Source organism: Corvus hawaiiensis, chromosome 3 (genome assembly GCF_020740725.1).
Source record: "Corvus hawaiiensis isolate bCorHaw1 chromosome 3, bCorHaw1.pri.cur, whole genome shotgun sequence".
NCBI classification, from domain to species: domain Eukaryota; kingdom Metazoa; phylum Chordata; class Aves; order Passeriformes; family Corvidae; genus Corvus; species Corvus hawaiiensis.
Window position 1 is genome coordinate 30,674,385 of NC_063215.1, and position 22,174 is coordinate 30,696,558.

Below are 22,174 nucleotides of genomic sequence, written 5' to 3' on the forward strand. Positions count from 1 at the left end.
GATTGTCAGGGTACATTCTGGGGAAGAAAAGGTGACAGAAGCAGAGAAGCAAATGCTGTATATAAAACTTTATGTCCTTAACATTCACTCTTGAAGATACCCGCAAGTCCTAATTTGGCTGATAAATGCCACTGGATAAACATGGAAAAAAGTGATAATAATTTAAAACTAATTAGTGTTGTATCCAAGCCTTTTGGTTTTCTGTTTGCACTGAGCATTTTAATAACTTAAGCAAGACGTTCTGTGAGAAATGAAGTCTTTGGATAACCATCCAGGGACTACTCCACTTGCAAAAAGCCACTGACAGTATTCAAAGCAGTGCATAATTACACCTAAGCACTCAATTAATCATGTAGCTAGTATGCAGAGTCATAATTGTGCTCACTATGTTTCTAGTAAATGAGGTTTCATGGATCAAACTGAAGAACTGCAAAGGTTAAACAGCCCCATTACTTCACATTTGTAGTAAGAGCTTCTCCAAAATTCTCTGAATCTGAAAATTAGAACCAGCACACCCCAGCACTACCATTTCTACTTCTTTTTTGTTTCTTTTTGTTTTCAGGGTAGGTGGGTTTTGTTGGGGTTTTACAGGGGGTGGGGGGGAGGAGGATGTTTGTTTTGGTGGGGATTGGGGATTGTGGAGTTTCTTCTTGTTTTGGTTTGGGTTTTTGTTTTTGTGGGTTTTGTTAGCAGGTATAATCTCACTAAAGCTAAGATGACCAGTGCTGGCCATTTTTGAGAATCTTTCAGCAGCTGCATGATTTCTTCAATAGCATACAGCCATTTATCAGATAGAAAATTGCATTTATACAGGCTTTCCTAAGAGATTTGTTTTGAGCATTAATCTCTGCATATGGATTCAGCACGTATGGGTTAACAACCGTGGAGCTACAAAATCAATCACTAGGCTTCCTCCTAACATATGAGGTCTAAGGATTAATCTTAAAAAGTACAAGGGTAATGACACAAGGTGACTAAGTATATCCATCTTTTCTCTTTTAAATAAATTGGAAATTTCATTTCCTCATTATAAATATTCCTGCAGATTCACCTGAAAAAGCAGTTGCTTATTAAGCAGAGGCAGAACAACTCCAAAGGCAATCCCTACTGAGGTTCACTGAAGCGTTATCACCTTAAGACTGAAAGTCTCAGGGCAAACAAAAATCACTCAGCTTTGAACAATGGTCCAAAATCTTATCAGATTTACTGCTTTTACAGTCTCAAAATATGGTAACAAAAGTCCTGCTGCTCTGAAAAGAACCAGCATTCTACCTTGACAAGTTGGTTCCATTTCCTGCTTTCCCAAATTAACGTCTCTACCTCTAAAATGAATTAACCCTCTTTATACATGTTCTATGCACCCACTTATTCTGGAGGGTCTTAAATTAATCATTCTTGCATTATTCTGTAAATGGTGAGCTAAAATCATGTATGTTTTCCCCAACTCAGTTTTTATTTCAGTTGACAGGCTAAAATACCACAGTACTTTGACCAAATATTTCAGTAATTCAGTTTTATTTCCCCGTTTTTTGCTATCATAGAATCACACAATGGCTTGATTTGGAAGGGAACTTAAAGATCACCTAGCTCCAATTGCCATTCATAGGGACACCTTCCATTAGCCCAGGCTGCTCAGACCCCCATCCAACTTGGCCTTAAACACTTCCAAGGATGGGGCACGCAAATCTTCTCTGGGCAACGTTCCAGTGCCTCACCACCCTCACAGCAAAGAATTTCTTACTAACATCTAATCTAAACCTACTCTCTTCCAGTTTGAAGCCATTTCCCCCTGTCCTGCCACCACATGCCCTTGTAAAAAGTCCCTCTTCAGCTCTCATGTAAGGTCCCTTCAGGTACTGGAAGGCTGCAATTAGGTCACCTCTAAGACATGTCTTTTCCAGGCAAAACAATCCCAGTTTTCTCAGCCTTTCCTCATAGGAGAGGAGCTCCATCCATCTAATCATTTTTTCCCATATCATCTCAGTAAATACACCTGACAGAGTTTAACTACTTCTTCTTTGCAGCTAGATGTTATAAAATGCATTGCAGACAACCCAGAAATTATTTCCCCATCTAGTTGACAGCAAAAAAAAACAAGCCAACAAAAAAACAACAAAACAAAACAAAAAGCACACCTCAAGCCTCTAACAGAATAATGTAGGAGTTTCAGTCTACCTAGATCCTACCTCAGTTCTGCCATTTTTTGTGACTAAATTTAGCTCATATATTGAGCCTACAGACCAGCCAGCCACTATAAAAGTATCACCTATTTTCCAAATTTTCATGTAAGAATCAGCATCCATGAAAATTAAAGTGGTTTATTAAGAAATTAAATCCACAAAGTGATTCATCTTGAGTTTGAACATGTCTATAATGCCATACCTTCAAGAATAACTTTATCATTTTCTCTCTGGCCAAATAGCAAAGTAATTGTTTAATATAAATGTACTGAGAGTTAATAGGACAAGGTCAAAAATACGAATACACAAGGAGTGTTATACTGGAATACAATACCTCTTCTATTTAATTTAAATAATTTCTCCAAACTGAATATATTTTTAAATTAAATTTTAATTATATGCAGCCTTATTATAATTTCTGCTAGTCATCTTGTTCCATCACTCATCTTCCTTGGGGTTTTTTCCTAAGCTAAATTTCTACATGCCAACAATCACTGACGTCTTCAACTTGCAAAACTCCTAAAATTCACGATTATTTTCAGCCCCTAAAATGGTTGTTAAGTCCATCTTCATGCCAATTGGAACATTACTCTTTGCATGTTCTTTCTCATGCTCTGTCTTGTTTCCATACAGAGCAGCAAAGCAGCACAAGGAGTCTCACAGAATTTACACTTCAGTGATGCCATTTAAACACACGGCAAGAAGCTGAAAACAGGAATAACTGTAGACTACTATATGCAAATGAAACATGGGCTCTCTCATCTCCACAGCATTTTCACAAAGAGATGGAAAAGAATGTATAAGTCCAAAGGTGTAAGTCCAAAACTTGAGACCACATCACACGTGCTCCTTTCTTTTCTGCAGCATACAAACCAAACATAATCTTTCAGTAATATTTGTACACTTAGATATAAAGGTAAAGAGGTTCCTTAAAGTACTACTTTCATAACTTACGAGTTCTTTGAAACCTCAGAAATACTTTGGCATTTTTCTTCCCTACATTTAATGGTAAGAAGCCTTCATATTAATATTTAAGGCACAAAAATCCTCCTCGTGTACTAAATGCATTACTTACTGGAAGTCCACGAGCACCTGGAAGTCCTGGCTCCCCCTTTAAAAGATAAAAAATGAGGTTTTAAGAGGCATGAATATCAAGTTTTGTAAACAATATACAGGAAGATGTTCTCTCACCTTTTGGAGGGTATCATTTAGTGGGCATAGTCTGCAAGTATTATTCACTTCATTAATGCTATGCTGGTTTCAGTAAGACTTGATAGAAAGGAAAGACTTTCTCAGTATTAAAAAGATGCAGCCTCAGGCCTTTTATTCCCCCAACCCAAAAATTCAAGCATGCTTGTTTCTCTGACTTTTGATTTATATTTCATTTGTTTGATTGATGATGAAGTCAGGTTTCACTGTTCTGGTTCCCTCTGAATATGACAATGACACAATTGTAATGCAAGATGGAAGGGGCCTTACCATTAGTGAAGATGCTCAACCTTAATCTCAACAATGTAATGCCAGCCACCATTCCTTACTGCTGGTTGTGGGAATGGAAGCTTCTTTGTACTGTGTGAAAAGGGCCCAGTACATAAGTATTCTATAGATGTTTTAAGACTTTAAGAAAGGCTGCAGCATCTTATTTGTCGTATAGAAAAAACAAAAATGCTGCTTTAAAAAAATCCATCATTTCATGCATAATTTTGTTCCTACCTTCTGTCCTTTTGGTCCTGGGGCTCCACGTGAGCCATCAGGTCCAGTGAATCCCTTTGGAAGTAAGGTATACAATGTTAATGCAAGGGTTATGCGTTTTTCTTAATCACAACAGAAAACATTATAAAACACAGAGGAATGAAGCTATTAAATGAAATTAGTAACTTCAGGAGACTTGCAAGCAAAATATTTATTTACATGTACAGATAGAACTGTACAAGTTCAAAGTACTAGCTTCTGGTGACAAACATCAGCGCCTGTGCTATGTATCTCCAAGAATTACTCAGTTAAATCACAAATTAAACGTGATCTCACATGATCTTATTTCCTCTTAACGGGAGATTGATGAATTTATTTCATGGCTAAGGTTAAAAACAAAAACTGTCAGTGTTGTCCATTTCAAATAAAAGTTTCATTGACAACAACAACAAAAAAAACACAAACAAACAAAACCCCACAAAGCTGCCAGGCTGGATTTAAATTTACCCTCTGAATTTGTCTATCTGACTAAAATTAAAAACCAATCATGATATTATAGCCAGGAATTTATTTGGAGTTCTTATTTTTCCTTTTGTTTCCAATTTTATAGTCAGCTTATATGGCTTAGAAATTTCCAGATATTAATGCTTTTTTTTTATTATTATTCCAGATAAATGCTTTTCTTTTATGTTTATCTAATACTTTCATTTTTTTGGTACACTTCCACTTTTTTTGGTACATTTCCAGCAATTCAGTGTTCGCACAATTGTTCCGACAATTTGATTTTGAAACCTTACATGATCATTACAAGCAATTACTGTACAGTACCTTTTCACAGTCTATTAAACCTGACACTGAAATAATTTTTGAAATAAAATGAGATTGAAAAAGTCAGAACTGCCTCACCAATTAAACACAGAAGGCATTATACATCTAAAACCCCAATTAAAAGTTGAAGGCACAGTGAAAGTACAATAAGGTCTCACGGTTTTTCCTCAAGGGAAAATGAAAAAGGTTCAATATTTCAAAAGACTGTACTCTAGTATTACATTTTCACTCATCCATTAATATGAGGAAATATACAAGCGTGAACAGATACCAAAAGCTGACCTGAGTTTAGTGCATTCTGTTTCACATGATTGTGTGCCCGTGAATTTTGGCAAGGAAAACAGAACTAAGCCCTAAATGAAAATTGTAAGAGGCAATGATTTTTAAAGAGCTGCTTATAGGGTGTTGACCTATACAGATGGTTTGTGGGCCTGTATGGTTTCTAGGAAAAAGTGAAGTGGTATGAGACGTCACTCACAAAGCCCATTTCCTCTTACAGATACAACATTTGAACAGTTTAATTGAAGACTCTTCCAACTCCATGTCCACTAAATCTCTTTCCAAAAGCAAATTAAATATTAACCTCTAACAGCATTGCAACCTTAAATAGATACTAGGCTTTTTCATTTATATAATTTGCAATACCCCCGATACACTGGTTTATTGCATATAATCTTCATTTTTGATATTTTAAATATTTAAAATTTTAAAAGCTTATGCAAATTAAACATAAAATTGCCTACCTCCTGGCATAACATCTAAGTACTAATGCAACAATCTTGATTCATAACAAGAAATGCTTTCTAACAGTGGTCTCCAGAGAGAGAAATACGAAGTTTCCCAAAAATGTTTGAAGGCATTTTTATCACTACAAATTTATTCAAGAGGTATGACCTAACAGGCCATCAACAGTAGATGATGTCGAAATTTTGATCTTTATTATTTTCCACAGGACAGGAAGATGCATCAGCAGACCCTCCTCATGCCCTTGCTGCCCTGCCCTGCGACCAGAGGTGGCTTCCAGAGGCGGCAGCACGAGTCCTCCCTCAGACCACTGCCCAGCGCCCTCTCCAGGGCCAGGTGGCAGCACCGACAGCCCTTGTGCTTTATTTATTTACTCTTGGAAAAAAAAGAAAAAAAAAGAAAAAAGAAAAAAATAAAGAAAATTCTAGAAAATCAAGTGTACTCACATCAGCTCCCGGCTCTCCAGGCAGCCCAGGGGATCCTGGTTTGCCTGCATCCCCATCTGGACCCTACAAGATTTAAAGGGACAGTTAAGTATGTTTCACAGAGGGGAGCAGAAACAAAACTCAAAACTTCTTCTCCCACAGAAGCAAATGCAAAGTAGCTGAAATCACTTACCGGTGGACCAGGGGGGCCCTTCGGGCCTCTCTCCCCCTACCAAGATATGAAAAGGAAGGTATTAGTCAGAACTACAACAATCGTCCTTCATGAAAATCACTGATTTACAGATTATCAGAAATAACCCTGAACTGACTCTTATTGTACAAATTAATATTAAATCTATATCATTTCTATTACAGGCTAACAAATCATCACAGAAACTTTGACAGGAATCAAGGGAACACACGTAGTAGCTCCTATCAGGAATAACGCCAAAAGTCCTTACCATGATTTAGTATGAGTGATTCTACGTAATCCCTTTTGAGATTAAATTTATAAAACCCCTACACCCCATTATGGCAGATAATCACAGCATATGATGCTGATTACATAAAATAAATAATCCTGAGTTTTCTATACCAAAGACAATCTGAAAAAGCTGCTTTCTGCTCTCACTTCAGCCCACTACAGAGTATGAGACCCATCATTTCCTTCATGTATCTGCAGCCAAATTCAAGATCCTCAGGATCAAAAGCTGACAGACAACACAGACACACCTCAAGGCATTTCCTCTTTCCTAGGCAGGCCATGGGAAACACTTACATCAATGCCATCAATACCGGGAACTCCTGGTGGCCCTGGTGGACCTGGGGGGCCTGGTGGACCAGGGGGACCTCTCTGACAAGGAGTAAAAAAAAGGAGCAATTAGAGCCTGGCAAGTCACAAGCCAGTCTGGGGGACCAGCACAGTTAGAGGCTATGGGTTAGTCAGGAGGTCACAGCTGTGAGAAGGAGCTGCATCCTCACCCCATGTGTATCACAGGCCCTATATCCTATTTTGACTGTCACTATGAGGGCTGGCAACACTGCCCTCACCAAGGGAATGGGGAAGGTGTTAAACCCCCCTCCCTGGGCCCAGCCACTCTTCAGTGCCCACAGTGCTGGCAGGGCCAGGTGGGCTCCACTCCCCACCCAGCAGGTTCTGAATGCCGCATGGCAATGACAGGATGGCAGAAATAAAAGTGATCTTTGAGAATCAAACACCGAAATTCACTACACTAATTACTCATTCAGCCAACACAAAGGAAACAATCTTCCTAAGAGTTCATACTAGCAAAGAAAATTTAAAACAACCCTTTCCCTGCTTCACTGACAGGCTCAGCAGTTTTCCCTGGTTCCTCAGGATTACATTAACATCTACAGAGGCACTTTCTCAAAGCACCAGGCTCCCGAGGGGAGGCAGCAGGCGCCGCCAGCCTGTGGAAACTCGGGGAAAGGCTGTTACAGGTCTCCGAGCCTATAATGGGGGGCTCTGTTCTTGGAGCCAGCTCGGCCCGCGGCCCCATAACGGGGCTCTGTGAGCAGGAGGCTGCCCCGAGCCCTGAGCCTGGTCCCTCGCTCCCCACAGCACTGCTGCTCTGGACACTTTTCCTCCACACACCAGACTTCCCAGAAATATTCCGTCCAGCGGTATTGTATCTGGAGCTCAAGCGCGGCCGATGTCACCTGCCCTGTGCTCACCAGGTAGGCACACACACGGTACCACCGCCCCGCGGCCAGCTCGCCTCTGCAGCGTCACCCACAGCTACTGGGGGGGACAGTGGGACAAACACCCTCCGGCGGTGGGTGCCAGGGCACGGCAGAGCAGCCTTCGGTCCCTCTGCACCAGCACCCCGAGCTCCGTCCCTTCTCTCGCACTTACCTCGATTCCCGTCTGGGTTATCTGCGAGGGGGAGAACAAAACAAAACAAACAAACAACAACAACAACAACAAAAAAAAAAAAAAAAAAAAAACAACAACAACAACAACCAAAAAAAAAAAAAAAAAAAAAACAAAAAAAAAAAACAAACGAGAGCCAAAGTCAGAACAAACGTACTTGAGCCAGGCCGAGGCAAAGCGCCTGAAGGAAAAGCGCCAGGGGCAGGAGGCGGCGGGCCATGGACGGAGGGAGAAGCCTGCGGCTGCCGGGGCGGGCGGGCGAAAGGTGAGCGCGGCCGGAGCCCCTCCCGGCTGCGGCCCGGCCCTGGGCAGGGTCGCGGGGATTGGAGGAAGGTTGGCGGCCGGGCAGGCGAGGACGGAGTGCTAGCAGCACCTTAACCCTTTGCCCTGCTGCTGGTGGGCCGGACACCGACCCCGCCGCGCCCGCGGGTCTCCCGCCGCCAGGCGCCCGGTGCGGCGGCGGTGGCGGGGGCGGCCGCGACAGCCGCTCTGCCTGCGAGGCACAGCGCCCGCAGGGGTCCCAGCCGAGCAGCCCGCCAGGGGCGAGGCAGAAAGCAAGGCACGGAAGGGTTAAAATGAGGCTGCGGCTGCTCGTGCTGCTCTGGGGGGTTGGATTTCTAAAAGCACAGAATACCAGGCAGGTATGGTAAAAAAGAGTATCTCCGGCCAGGAGGGGGGAGAAAAAACAAGACTCTCGTGGGCTGCAGCGGTGGACAGGGCAGCACAGGGCAGGGCAGGGCGCTCACCCGAGCCGGCAGCTCGCCGCAGCCTTCGCGCTGGGGTCGCAGGGGGTCGCAGTGAATCACCATCCACTGGATCTCGAACTGGCAAAGGAGATAAAGATCATGTGAATTCGGGTCAGGGGGTCACTCTGGCCAAGAGTGTAAGAGGAGGAATACTGGCACTCTACGGAGAGGGTTAAACGCTAGGTATTTAATGTCAATAGCTACAGGTGGAGCAGTCTTCGCCCTGCACTCCCCCACCCCTAACTGTGGAGGTCTCTTAAAGAGAGGGCGTAAACAGCCCGAGGGATTTAAAGAGAAAGACAGATTCGTTGGGTGTCATTTTTTACATATTCTTTATAAGCGCTGTCATTTTTCCACACACTGTATTGTTGTTTCATTAGACATACAAAAAGTTTTTCCCCTACAGGTTCGCACGCACACTAGTGACAGATTGCAACTGAGTAATATACTTCTGTGAAATTTCACATCTTCTTCAAACTTTACTATTTGGTACTGGGAAACAACACAAGATTAAGGTAAACTCCTTTTCAGAAGCTGCCACCACAACTCGCTTGATGTGCTATATAGGTCAGAAAACAACCCGGCTGCTGAAAGTTACCAAATTGAACATAGAACTTCAGAAGTATATCCATTGATATATAATGCATCACGTGGAATTTTAAGTACCAAAAGCATATTAAATTGTGTGTATTTATTGTATCTCAGTTTTAAAGTCTTGTGTTGTTTTTCCTTCACATTACACATTGCATCAGCCTGGCTTTTGTACCACTGAGTGGTTTATCCAGAGATTTTTCAGTTTGATGATAACATTCAGAGGCTTCTATTCCTTTCTTTTTATTATGGATGGCTAAGGAGTTGGGGGAAAAGAAAGTTTTGGAGGGTCGTTTTTTTTTTTCTTGTTACAATATAAATCAGGGTTCTGGTTTTTCCTGAGAAGCAGAAAATAGGAGTGAGTGTCCAGAGTCTTTCAGTTCTCATTTCTTTGCCTCCCTAAGCCTTTCTCCTTATTCCATGGACTAAAGAAGCTCCCCACCACCACTCTCACAAAATGATATCTTGGTGCTTCCTGGCTGCCTTCTATGGGATACCTCATTGTGCTCTTCGGTCCCAACGCATAACTGATGCAGGAGGCAGACTGGCCACCATCCTTAAATTGACTTGTTTGCTTACTGACTGCTAGAACTACTAAATGCTTTGAATCTGAAGTCCTTTAAAATCTCTGCAAGACGCCACATATCCAAAAGTTGAAAAGTTGCTACTTTTTCTTTTTGGCTTTCACCTTCCTCACTTCAGCGCTGCCACTCCTGAAATCCTCTCTATCACATCTCTGCTGTTCTGTTTGCTTTGCAGTCACCACAGTTTCCAGAGTGCTGACACTGGAGCACAACAGAAGTGGTACCCTTGTTTCTTTTACCTGTTATCTGACACCACCATCTGTGAGTCAATTCTTCCCCTCCTTTATCCACTTCTCATTTTCAAACCTTCATAATAATAGCCAATTAAGTGCCATAATATACATATAAAAAAACTAATACTAATTTAATATTATAAGGCAGCCATACAATAGCAACAGCCAAAACAGGAGTAAGTTGTCAACATTATTCTCACACTAAATCCAAAATACAGCACTGTACCAGCTATGAAAAGGAGAAAGTTAACACTATCTGTCTTGAGGCTATATAAAACAAAAGCTGATATGAAACCTGACTTTTTAAAAATGAAAAATAAAACTCTTCTGTTGGCAAGGCAGTAAAAGGTGTGACTGGCTTCCCACTGATTTAGGAGAGATGAGAGAAGGGGAAATAATGTTCTAGATTTGATGTCAAGGTATCTTTTCCCATGCCAGTGTGTCACAATGATCTTGTTGATTATGTTAAGCTGATTTAAAGGATGCCACTATTTTGAAGATGTCTCATGTAGGTATTCTATTGATATCAATATGCAGTGTTATTAAGGACTAAGTACAGGCACAAAGTTAACAGAAATGAACCTCAGATAATTTGGGCGGTAATCATAAGCAAAGATATTGACATATAACCTTTTAAACCCAAAGGTGGTGTGCTGGTTTTGCCTGGGGTAGAGCTAATTTTCTTCACAGTAGCTGGTATGGGGCTGTGTTCTGGATTTGTGCTGGGAGCAGTGTTGATAGCACAGGGATCTTTTAGTTATTGTTGAGCAGTGCTCGGACAGAGTCAAGGCCTTTTCTGCTCCTGACCTCACCCCACCAGCTGGGGAGTGCACAAGGACTTGGGAGGGGACACAGCCAGGACAGGTGATCCCAACTGACTAAAGTGATATCCCAAACCATACAGTGTCATGTGCAGAATTGAGAATAGAAGGAAAGGGGAGGGGGGAGTTTGAAGTGATAGTGTTTGTCTTCCCAAGTCACTGTTACATGTGATGGAGCCCTGCTTTCCTGGAGATGGCTGAACACCTGCCTGCCATAGGAAAGTGGTGAATTAATTCCTTGTTTTGCTTTTCTTGTGTGCGTAGCTTGAGCTTTACCTATTAAAGTGTCTTTATCTTGATCCACAAGTTTCCTTACTTTTATTTTTCCAATCCTCATCCCACCATGGGGTAGAGTGGGCAAGTGGCTGTGTGGGGCTTAGCTGCTACCTGGAGTTAAACTACAATGAATGTTTAAGACCCACTGGTCAATATTCCTGACATACATTTTGCAGGTTTCCTACAGGATTTCTGTTTCATCTTAATTTCTTAGCCAGCACAGATATAATTAACTGTGTCTGTCTGTTCACTGTTTTGTCCTCTTTAAGTTCTACAAAAATTCCTGCAAATGCCCACAAGCTTGGCACCTCTTGATATCAACCACATAATTCAGTTTTCTTATTAGTGCTTTAGTTGAGAGAGGTGAAGGTTAAGTAAGATGCAAATGAGACCTAAATATGTGGGGTAGCATTTTCAGTATAAAATTAGTCACGGGGATGCGTTTAGCAGTATCACAGGCTTTAAGGAAAACCATGACCCTCAGAGCACAGTTGTAGGTCTCCCCTGGGAGATCTGGCTCCTTGTACCCCACTGGGCTCTTGCTGGCTTGGTGATTATTCAGGGGAAGTTATCCCTCCTGGGGAAGTACAACTCAACTAAGCAATTTTTCACTTGGAGATTTTTTATAATGCTTTGTCAAGGATATCTGTGTTTCTTCTAAGAGAGGTCTGCTATCAACTGTTTGTACATTTGTTAAGTGACCAAGAATAAACTACGTATATTTAAATGCTTCTCATTCCGGAGCTATTTTAAACATGTTTTATCCATTTTTCAACATCTCTGAAATAGGTTTTTAGAGCTTCATTTTCCTTGCACCTTTTTTCAAAGCCTTTGAACATTACAGTCAATTCTGGTGTTATTTGTTTTTCCATAGCGAGGGTTCAGCCTTCTGAATGTGAGATTTCATGGGGTGAAAAAAACCAAGATGTGACTTTTTACAGTACACAGACACAATCTGTTCTATAGTGTAAATTAATCCCTGTTAAACAAATATTGACAAGCAGCTTCCTCTTAGATGTTACAAGTCACGTAGCTTCCCTGAGCTAGTTAGCAGCATTAAATGTCAACTAAATAATGATCCTGAGTCACATCTAGCAAAATGTTTAGTGTCTAATATGAGAAAACCATGGTAATGCCTCTGAAATCACAGGAAATAAGGCAATTATATCATCTCACAGAAGTTATAATTTGAGCAGTAAGAAATTAATTCCCTTACCTTCCTATAAAAAACATGTAAGCTAGGAAGTAAGTTCCTTTTCAGCTTTGAAACGATGCTGTATCTCATATTGCTTAGCATTTATAATGGATTGTACTAATTACTTTTAGATAAAAATATAAAAATATTAGATACTTTTATCTAAAAAAGAAAAGATAAAATGCAGCTTTGAATCTGTATAAAAATTTGCCCTCCATAAAGCATTCCAGAAATCCTGGAATAAATCTTTGTAAAGGCCGAAAGGCAAGATGCAGTTTCTAATGGAACAGTATCTATTATTCTCCTAGGCAATCATAGTAATAACAAGCAATAAAGAATCCCTTTTAAAATTATTTGTATTACAGTGCACCTATGAGAAGTTGACCTATTCTGCAAAATAAATAGGGCCCTCACAGAATGCTACAAAAAAGAATAGGAAACACATAATTGATGTCCTTTTAAAATTCTACAACTGGAAGTAATACACTTTAACAACGCCTGGGAGTAAATCAAAAGCTGTGCCTAGGGCATATTAAATAAGCAAGACTGTTGAGATATTTAAGCTTATAATCAAGCAACTTACTAGAATATCCCAAAACACAGATTTTTTTAGTCAATTTAAAGCTAAATAAAATACACAGGCTAAAACAGAAACTTCTGCAATATAAGTAGACATTTTAAAATTACTAGTCCATCTGACTATGTAATTCCTTTATCATCATTTCAGAGGATATGGGGTTCATAAATCTACATTTTTGTAATATCAGGTTGAACGACTCCCATTGTCATTTTGGGCTTCCCAGCACAGGCAATGCAACTCAATCTAGTGTGTCCTAAGTCAGTTCTGTCTAAAAATAAAGTGTATTTTTAGACATACAAACTTAGTTTAAGAATATAGTGTCATGCTTACTTTCTGTCTTCCCTGATAATTTGTTCCAGGGCTTCATTATTCTTTTTGTCAAGAAGTGTGCATCATACCCCTGTTTTAAGGCCTAACTCATGCAAAGATTTAACTTTTTTTCATAAAATACATTCATATGACTGAATCTTCCCAGAAACATGCTAAAGTTATAAACAAGTATTTTGCATAACAAATGGTGAATTGTAAAAATTATTTAATTCCATTTTGTTCTTTCATCCTTAAAGGAGGTTGTCCTGAAGTTAACATAGCTCCACACTGGTGCCTAATGATGTACAGTCTTAAACACAGGCAAGGCAGAACTTAATGGCAGACACTTTTCCCCACCAGATGCCTGAAGAGCCCTGGGTGATCAATGTTGCTCGTTTGTATACCTTGCTGAAAAGAGCAAGTCTCTGCAAAACAGAGGCTGGGGAGGAAAGAGGATAAGATTCCACATTGCTCTTCTTCTTTTCCTCACTTCTTTAATCCTTGCCAAAGGTCAGCCAGAGTACCAGCAGAAGGCCTTGATACCACATCTCTCTCCTCATTTCTCAGCTGCCATTTGGAATCACTACTTCAACAGGCAACAGGAACGCTCTCATTTTTAAAGGGATGACTCTGTGTCTTAACTTGAGGGCACGGTTTGCTCTAGCATTGTATGCCAGGTGCTGTAAAACTATTGCATTAATACCTATAGCTTTCTCTGCCTTTAATCTAAGTATCTTTCCAAGGAGGAAAACAGTATTGGCATAGGATTTTTTTCACCCTAGTAACATGCATAGGATATGTGTAATGTGTAATGTTTTCGTCATCCCACCTATCCATTCATCCATCAGTATTCCTCAGAGTTAGCAAAGCTAAGATACGTATGCTAATTTGTATTATGCTAATAGTCACATTATCAGCTCCAGTGGATTATTTTTGAATGACATTTTCAAAGACTAACTCTTGTTTTCAACAGAATTAGTATAACTTCAGCTATTGAAATTTCCTAATCCACATCTATAACAGCATGCTGGATAGATCCCTACAGACGCATGGGGCAGCTTTCTGCTGGCATTCTCAATTAAAACTGAAATGTAATACAGTAACTAAACATACAGAGGTGATGAAACATGATATGGTTTTGGTTTCTTTTTGCAATGTTTTCCCTTTCAGGTTTACACAACACTGGTTAACCTTTGTCCATGTTTTTTTGCAAACAGTGTGAGATATACTTTAAAATTATGTCTCACTTCAATCTTTTATTTCAAAGTTGTTGTAACAAATACAAGGATGTCTAAGAATTTTCATTATTGAAACTTAGACATAACCTGGGTCATCTCTTAATTTGCAAGGTATAAATATATATGTGCAAAATTAAAAAAGCACAGCTAGTACTTACCTGCCAAGGAGTTGTTATTTTCTGCCATTTCTGCTTTCAGAAATAATTTAAACATGCATTTCACAAAACAAAACCCCACATTTAATGTAAAACAATTTTTGCAGAAATAAAAGATTTTGGAACTTACCGGAACTGAAATTTGAGGATTATTTTTAAGTTTTCCAAGCACAGCAAAGCCATCAGTGTTGATTTTCCCTTTTGGTTTTATGTTTAAGGATTCTATTTTAATACAGTCAATAAAAAGTGTGACACTGTTTGCTTCCACGATTATCATAAGCTTGTGCCATTGGGAGTCAAACAAGAAAGGCAGATGCAAAAATGATGCCGTTTGGTGTCTTCCATCTGCTCCTTTATAAGAAAACTCAACACTTTTCACTTGACCATTGAGATTCACTCCAACTTGTTCTTTTCCTGAAGAATCCTGAATCTGCCAAATAGTCCAATATTTCTGAAGTGTGGCCCCAGTCATCCGAAAAGTAGTTAGAAAGGAATATTCATCAGGCAATCCGTTGGAATATATGGCACTGTGTAGGATTAAAATACAGTACATTTGTTCTGTATTAGCTCTGAAAAGCTCCACATATCACCACAGAGTAATGAGAAGCCATTACTCAGTAGAATTACGTCTCAACCATTCTTTTATCAATGCTCCTCTGCATGCTGAGCCCCAAAACAGGGTGTTACTAATGGCAAAAGAACTGGTTCAGAAGTGTGGGTTCTTCCAATGTTTTACAGTTTTTATGATAACCCTTCCTAAGAGTAATGGATGGAACAACAACAAACTCCTACTTCAGATATAGAAAGTACCTCCTACAATTATCCTATTTCCCACTGTTAGATTTACAAAATCAGTCAACATAGTATGACTTTACAGTGACCAGGGAGAAAGTGCAGATCTGATTTGATTTAGAAGGCACAAGAATGTATTTTTCAAACGCTTTTTCTTGTTCAGCCTGCCAATAACCATTTTGTTAAGGTATTAGTTATCACTTCAGCAGAAATCATTCAATAAATCATTCGTTGACCGATATGCACGTGGTGAGAACCCACACTCAAAGTGTATTATGTCCTGTGACACTCAACCACAAGGCTACAAGCAGAAGGGAACAGATCTGCCACATATAGAACATCTTGTATGTTAGCAACTCCTGCAAGGTGAGCTTTAGAAACACAGATAGCACTGGCTGTGTCACTCTGCAAAACAGCAATGTCATTTTTTGTTTCTAATGTATCACTGAATCTAGTACAATATTTAAGAAATAGGCCTTTCTGTATTCTATGGATCATGAAACTCTAGTGTCATATCCAGTTGACATCAATACATTATTTGCCGTCTATCCATATTTATTAATAACTTTGAATAAATTTCTTAAGCATGAAGATATGCAGAGCTATTTTGTCCCAGATTTCATTGGAATAACTTCTCAAACAAGTAGACATTTTGAACAAAGATTATTTTTGAGTGGCAGATCAATCCTATCTCAGCAGATATTTAGCATTAGTGAATCTCAGGACTTAGGCTATGGGGGACGGGGTGGGAAACAGAGAAATGGAGTAAGTTAGCTCTTATTTTGTAAGCTTGATGACTATTAGAAAAAGAGTACTTCCAGAAGCAATCTCTCCAGTTTGCGGTGTTGCAAGCTGTAGTGCAGCTGTGTTCCAGCAGGCAGCGGCATAGCCTCAGCAGATTTCAGCGAGGACAGAGCGAGCCTGGCAGCGGCAGCAGCAGCTTCACCTTACAAATAAAGTACCCGCACTGTCGGTGTTCCTCTTTTTCCCGCGAGCCCTTGCATACACCTGAGAGCTAGGGTATAAGGAGGGGGAATGTTTAGCTGGAAAGTTTAGCTCATTATATAAGGTGTGGGGACTTACAAAGTTGGAAGAGTGGGTTCCTTGCCAGTATCTTTAATCTGCCTGTGATTTGCTCTGAATTGTGTTCCTTTTGACTGAGAATGAAGTAGCTGCCCCAGCTGGTTTTGCTTGATAGGATTTTATCTAACTCCTTGTGGTCTGTCATCATTTATTTTCAGTTTGTATCTTGCCATCTCAAATGCAAATGTTAACGTGTGGATATTGTAGCTTTCCCTGGGTTCTGAGCACTTTGCAGTTTTTACTGTCCTCTATCCCTCCTTGTGTTAGGTTTCTGGCCTACACAATAAGCATATATATTCTTTTCTGCTACAGGAGGATATTTCTTCTCCCTATCCAGACATACCGTCACTCTTACTAAGCTTCTGATCCAGTTCAGCACATCTTTTATCACCCTTTGTGTCCTTCCTCTATAATATCTCTTTTAAAAGTAATTCAACCTCCTTTACTGCTAAAACCTTAGCTCAGCTAGGTCATTTATCTCTTCAGTTGCTGAATCTCATTTGTTCTTGCAGAAGAGCTGGTTTCTCTACTATCACACTGAAGGCAGTATTGTTAGGCAATCTTTAAAAAGCCTCCTTGTGACATTCAACTTTCTCTGTTAAGTTCAATGACTCCATGGGATCTGATACACCAAGCCTAAAAGAAGCAGTACTAATTCCAGATCCTCTGTGAAGAGGTTTTCAATCTTTCTCTGCACAGAGTTTTGCTGTCATGGCAATACTGGTTAAACTATCACACACATTCTCATCCCACCTCAGCTGACAAAACTGTACTTCCAAAAAACCAAAACAACAAAAGAAACAAGAAAACCCTAGTATGTAAACTTTCTTTTTGATTAGAAGATTGTTTATACCAGATTGGCAAATGAATTCTTTGCACCACATTTAGCTATAGACTTAGTACTTTTCAAGACATTATATGGGCTCTCCTTCTTTTTTCAGACATTAATATAGGAAAGAAATCACTTTTTCAAGAGATATGCAAAGAGAAATAATGTAAGAGCTTCTGAAATTGTTAAGAGAAAACTAAATTATAAGAAATGTATATCAAACTAAAGATAAAAGTCAGTGCACAAACATGGGTAATTATGTACAGTTTTTAAAAATGTTAGCAACCAATCAGAAGAACTGCTGCCTTTAGACTGAAGACTCAGTGTCAGTAACATGACTCAACAGGTTGAAGCATGACCCACCACCAGAAAGGTACTCTGTTGGGGACTGTTGCTGTGTAAAATTTATAATTCTACAAGTAAAGCAGAGACACATTCTCATCTCAGTTACTCCAACAGTAATGATTCTTTAGTGGTTTCAGTGTGTTTCAGAACACAGTTCTTTCCAAAGCCTCTAATCCTTATATAGGCAAAACCCTTCTGAAGTCAACAACTTAAAATGCTAAATATTTGGAAACCATGGCAAATTTAGCATGATATTTAAATAAACAATTGTAGAGAAGCTATTCCTCCATCTCACTGTCAAGTGAAGAGTGATGGACTCCGTAACTTTATTGAACAGCTGATAGCTGTATAAGCACTCAAATTATTTCTGGAAATTATTTTTAACATAGTTGTTTCCAATTCCACTGATTTATGGAAGGGAATCAAGCAATTATAAATTCAGATTCAGGTAAATGAGCAAAGAAAGAATTAACATGGAAACATATTTCAAGCCCAAAATTCAGATTTATTCCTGAACCATTTCCTATCCACTTAAAATTTTTAGGCATATAAGCCATCAGAGATTTTTATTTAATTTAGTTTTTTATCTTAACTCTGTGAGAAAGCATTCCAGTCCTGCCTTCCTTGTGTACTCACACTATTATTAACTGCTTTAGTTGTTTTAAGAATACAAGGCTAGGTCATTCTTTTTTTATCAGATATTTGAATATTTGCCTAAATTTTTTAAGTATTGGAAGGTTGGAAGTTTGAAACATTTGCAGTTCATCTAGGGGAACTCCTGAAACACTTCTATTGCTTTTAATCTTTTTCATAAATACCTAAGACTCTCACTAATCCCATATCTTGAATACTTACCAGGAAGATTTCTTTGAGATTTCAAAGCTAAGTCCTACCCAGGCTATAATACAAACAAGGTAAGTCATCTGACTATGGTGAGGAAAGCCCTGACCCATCCCACTGACCCCAGGACTCATCTGAAACATAGATTTAGAAGAAACATAAAGATTTTAGTTATAGGCTAGCTGTGTTGAAATTAGTTAGAATAGGAAGGAATTTGGGCTCAGCCAGAGTTAATTAAAGTAGTTAAGAGAGCTGGACCTGAAATGGGTTTTAAGATGTTAATAACTGATTACCAAATAACTGATGATCTGTCATTTGTATGTTTGCTTAGCTGTGCTTAGAACGAGGAGCAGAAACATTGATAAGTTGGTGGAGGGAACAAGGACAATTGCCAATTTCCTCCCTTTGTGGGAACCCGTCCAAAAGTCACACAAGAGGAAACTTAGAGGTCACTAAAGTAATTAGGATTGTTAAAGGTCAGAGAAGCAAAAAGGTCAAAATGAGGAAGATGAGTTACTTCATCTTTTTTAGGACCAATTCAAGACCACCGACTCAATTCAGAACACACACTATGCATGCTTAATGACATTTAAGCTCATTTCCATACGAAGCGGAGAATGGGAGGTGTTAATGTTATGAATATGCATTTGTATTTTGGATATTCATAATTTTTGTAAATAAAAAGCTGTGTGTTTGCTTGTATCGGGGCCCTGCGTCTTAGGGAGCTATCCCACACAGAGCCTGGCGCCAAATAAAACATGCACTTTCTAACTCTAAACTGTTAGAGAGTTTTTGTCCATCTCAGTTGGATATCGATATTAGATCAATATTCATATTTTGGTAAATCACATCAAGAGCAGAAGAGTGTGTTAAAAGGTCAACTATGTACCTATTTAAATTCTACAGAGTAACTGCTTATTTTATTACATTTGTTTCTTTGAGTTAATTTCTCAGGTGAGCTCCATTTCTCACTGAATTAACTTAGTCCTTGCTAAATGAAGATTTTAGAAATGTTAGCACAACCCACTGGAGGTGGTTGTGGAAATTGCTGTGGCCATTCTCATGATACTGCAGTACCATGTGCCCAGGGTTGAGGGTTCTTTTGCTCAATCTGGAGACACTGGTGTCTGCATCTCCTGAAGCTGCCTGTTATCACAGCTGACCTGGCGGATACCACCTAGAAGCAATTGAACAAGCAATAACAAAAAAACTTAGCTCAGCACTTTTAAAAGCATCTGTCCTAAGTCATTAACCAGAAGCTATTTGTTAGGACTAATTACCCTCAGCTGATCTTTATTCTTCAGAAACTTCCAGTTCTGAGCTAATTAATTCTCTTATGACCTAATTAGCTTCTTAGCTGTATTTTGTCTTTTCTATTTCAGCATCCTCATCAATATCTGTGTAGGATAGCTTACTCTCAATGTGAAAGGAAAAGCACCTGAAGAACTTTGGTGGTTGTGTAGGAAAGCCAGACCTTCAAGCATGTGCGCTTGAGGAGCACTACTTCACAGAAAAGTAATATTCCCAAAGGAAAAAAAAATGGAAAATCGACCTTTGAAATTCTCTGGATGTTTCAAGTTTACTGATAAATCTTTGTAAATGTCCTCTCTATGTTGTGTGTGTGTGTGTGTGTGTGTGTGGTGACAGTTGCATTTGTGAAGTCAAAGGTTTAAGATTTCATCCAGTGCACAAAGAAAACTAGCCCTTTTCGTACGTGTCAGAAATGTATCATGAACATACTTCTTTGTGCCAATATATTTTTTTTAGTTTTCTGCTAAAAATAAACATGATTATTATCAAAAAAACCAGGATTAATTTAGTAGTTACTAACTGATGGACACCTACAACATGTACATAGATTAAATTGAAATATAATGGGTTCACCATGTTCAGCAAAAAGAGCTGTGTCATGGCTGTTCCACACAAAGTTACTGCACCATGATTACACCACACCATTATTACATCGAGAATGTTGTATTGATCATTCAGCAGACTTTACTCTAGAAGAAGCAGTGGCCAATGGGAATTTATTTGGATGATGGGAGAAGCTAAGTTATGACTTGCGTGCAATCATTTCTGTTCATTCTGGGATATACTTCTGAGCAAGCATGCTAAGCAGCAGAAAGATCAACCTACAGCTCAGTAGCATTTTAAGGAAGCTCTGTGAGTTTTTCAAGGCATAAGCTATTGCTACATCAAAGACTGAATGCTCAGCCATGCCCGTCCAGTTGAGCTCTCATTCCCATACCATATAGCCACTCTAAAATGGGCTCCTCTGCCTTAGTATAATTATCATATGTTAGCCTAAAAAATTATTTGCCCATTGCCAACGTGTTTGATGAGGGTCCCTCCCCAGTGCTCCTATGGCACTTGGGCTATAGCAGCCATCCAGCTTGGGAAATCCATGCTGGACATTTTTCCAAAACTCACTCTATTTTTAGCTCCCCCACCTCTCGATGAAGCAGGAGCGCACAGGCCGGGGGCCGGAGGGTGATCTCCTGTGTGTGAGCCCCGGCCACAGCACCCCGGCCACAGCACCCCGGCCACAGCATCCCGGCCCGCGGCGGATGCGGCTTCAGCACCGCGGGCACGGACAGCTCCGGGAGCCGAGGCGGGCCGGGCAGCTCTGTCCTCCCGTGCACTGCCCTCCCCTTCTCTCCCTCCCTTTCCCTCCCGTCCCCTTCCCTCCTCTTCCCTCCCATTGAGAGGGCCACGCTGTAAAATAACTCTGGAGCAGAGCAGCGAGCTCGGGCTCCGTGACAGAGGAGCAGCACACTGATGCATTAGAGCATGGTTGGGACTCAAACCTTAATCCATTCCCTGGGCCAACAACCCCAATGGCAGGAGTCAGCTCAGATGCTGTAGTAAGGTGGTTGATATAGGCTTGTTCAGGGATAACTTTTGTATATCAAGCACATATTTCATTAGAACCATCTGTAGCAATAAATCTAAACTCTCTTGAAAGTGAAAATATTGCTGCTTATATCTGAGAATCTCCAACTTTTACTGAAGCAATGACCCCATTTGCTGTCTGTGTTTGGATTCACACTCATGCACTAGCAGCCCTGATTTCTGTCTGGGACTGAAAGAAACCAAACACTAAAGCTCTAAAGTAGCTTAACCTGGTGGCTATGAAGGTAGGAGCCAGGGAGGACTGCAGCAAGAAAAGTTGTCAGTGATAGGCAGAGTAAGACAGAAACACTTCACAACCCAGTCATTCCTAGCTGAAACAATCGTCCAGTTAATAGGTCAGTTAATTGTTAAGTTGAGGCATTCTTGATTACATAAGGTGCTGGAACAGAATCCAGACTTGCCTAAAATTGGCAAAGACATCTCTACCCTGCTGTACTGTCTCTATTCCTTCACCAGCAGCAAATCTGGCCTGTAAAGCACAAACACAATTAGATTCCTAAATCCTGACTTCTATCACAAATTCACTGTGACATGCTAAATAATAATTTTCAACTTTTATATCTTAAATGACCATAAATCAGCCAGGAACATTCATGTACCTGTTACCTAAACCAAACACACAACAAAAAAGCTTTACCTCAGAATCAGTGAGTTATTATCCTACCTTGTCTCTGCAAGCCTCACATGATCAGAAAGATCCCTTTGTGTCAATATTTTGAGAAAACTTTCTTCCCTCTCCTCCTGTTACATTTTCTTTGCCTCGTATTTCAAGTCATCAGCAGCTTCTGACATGACTTTCTAGAGGTGAATCCCTTAGTATCAGCAAATCTTGAGGCACTCTGAGTAATATCATTGGTTAGAAGCAAGTGGAAGTCCCTGAA

The 22,174-nt window shown here is 40.0% G+C and overlaps 1 protein-coding gene across 4 annotated transcripts in view; it reads right to left on the bottom strand.

Annotated features, from left to right (window-relative positions):
* Nucleotides 1-22,174, bottom strand: part of COL9A1 (collagen type IX alpha 1 chain) — a 66,171-nt gene that overhangs the window by 41,529 nt on the left and 2,468 nt on the right. For 3 of the 4 annotated variants that reach the window (XR_007202189.1, XM_048296725.1, XM_048296728.1), the window contains exons 5-12: nucleotides 14,622-15,018; nucleotides 8,510-8,587; nucleotides 7,746-7,766; nucleotides 6,648-6,722; nucleotides 6,063-6,098; nucleotides 5,891-5,953; nucleotides 3,894-3,947; nucleotides 3,256-3,291 (exon numbers count right to left, since the gene is read on the bottom strand). Coding sequence is in view for 3 of the 4 variants with exons in the window: in XM_048296725.1 (XP_048152682.1) it covers nucleotides 3,256-3,291; nucleotides 3,894-3,947; nucleotides 5,891-5,953; nucleotides 6,063-6,098; nucleotides 6,648-6,722; nucleotides 7,746-7,766; nucleotides 8,510-8,587; nucleotides 14,622-15,018 (760 nt within the window). In the remaining variant the exon portion in view is untranslated. Of the gene's footprint in view, nucleotides 1-3,255; nucleotides 3,292-3,893; nucleotides 3,948-5,890; nucleotides 5,954-6,062; nucleotides 6,099-6,647; nucleotides 6,723-7,745; nucleotides 7,767-7,920; nucleotides 8,210-8,509; nucleotides 8,588-14,621; nucleotides 15,019-22,174 lie in introns of those variants that run through there. The other variant, XM_048296726.1, reaches the window with a different exon arrangement.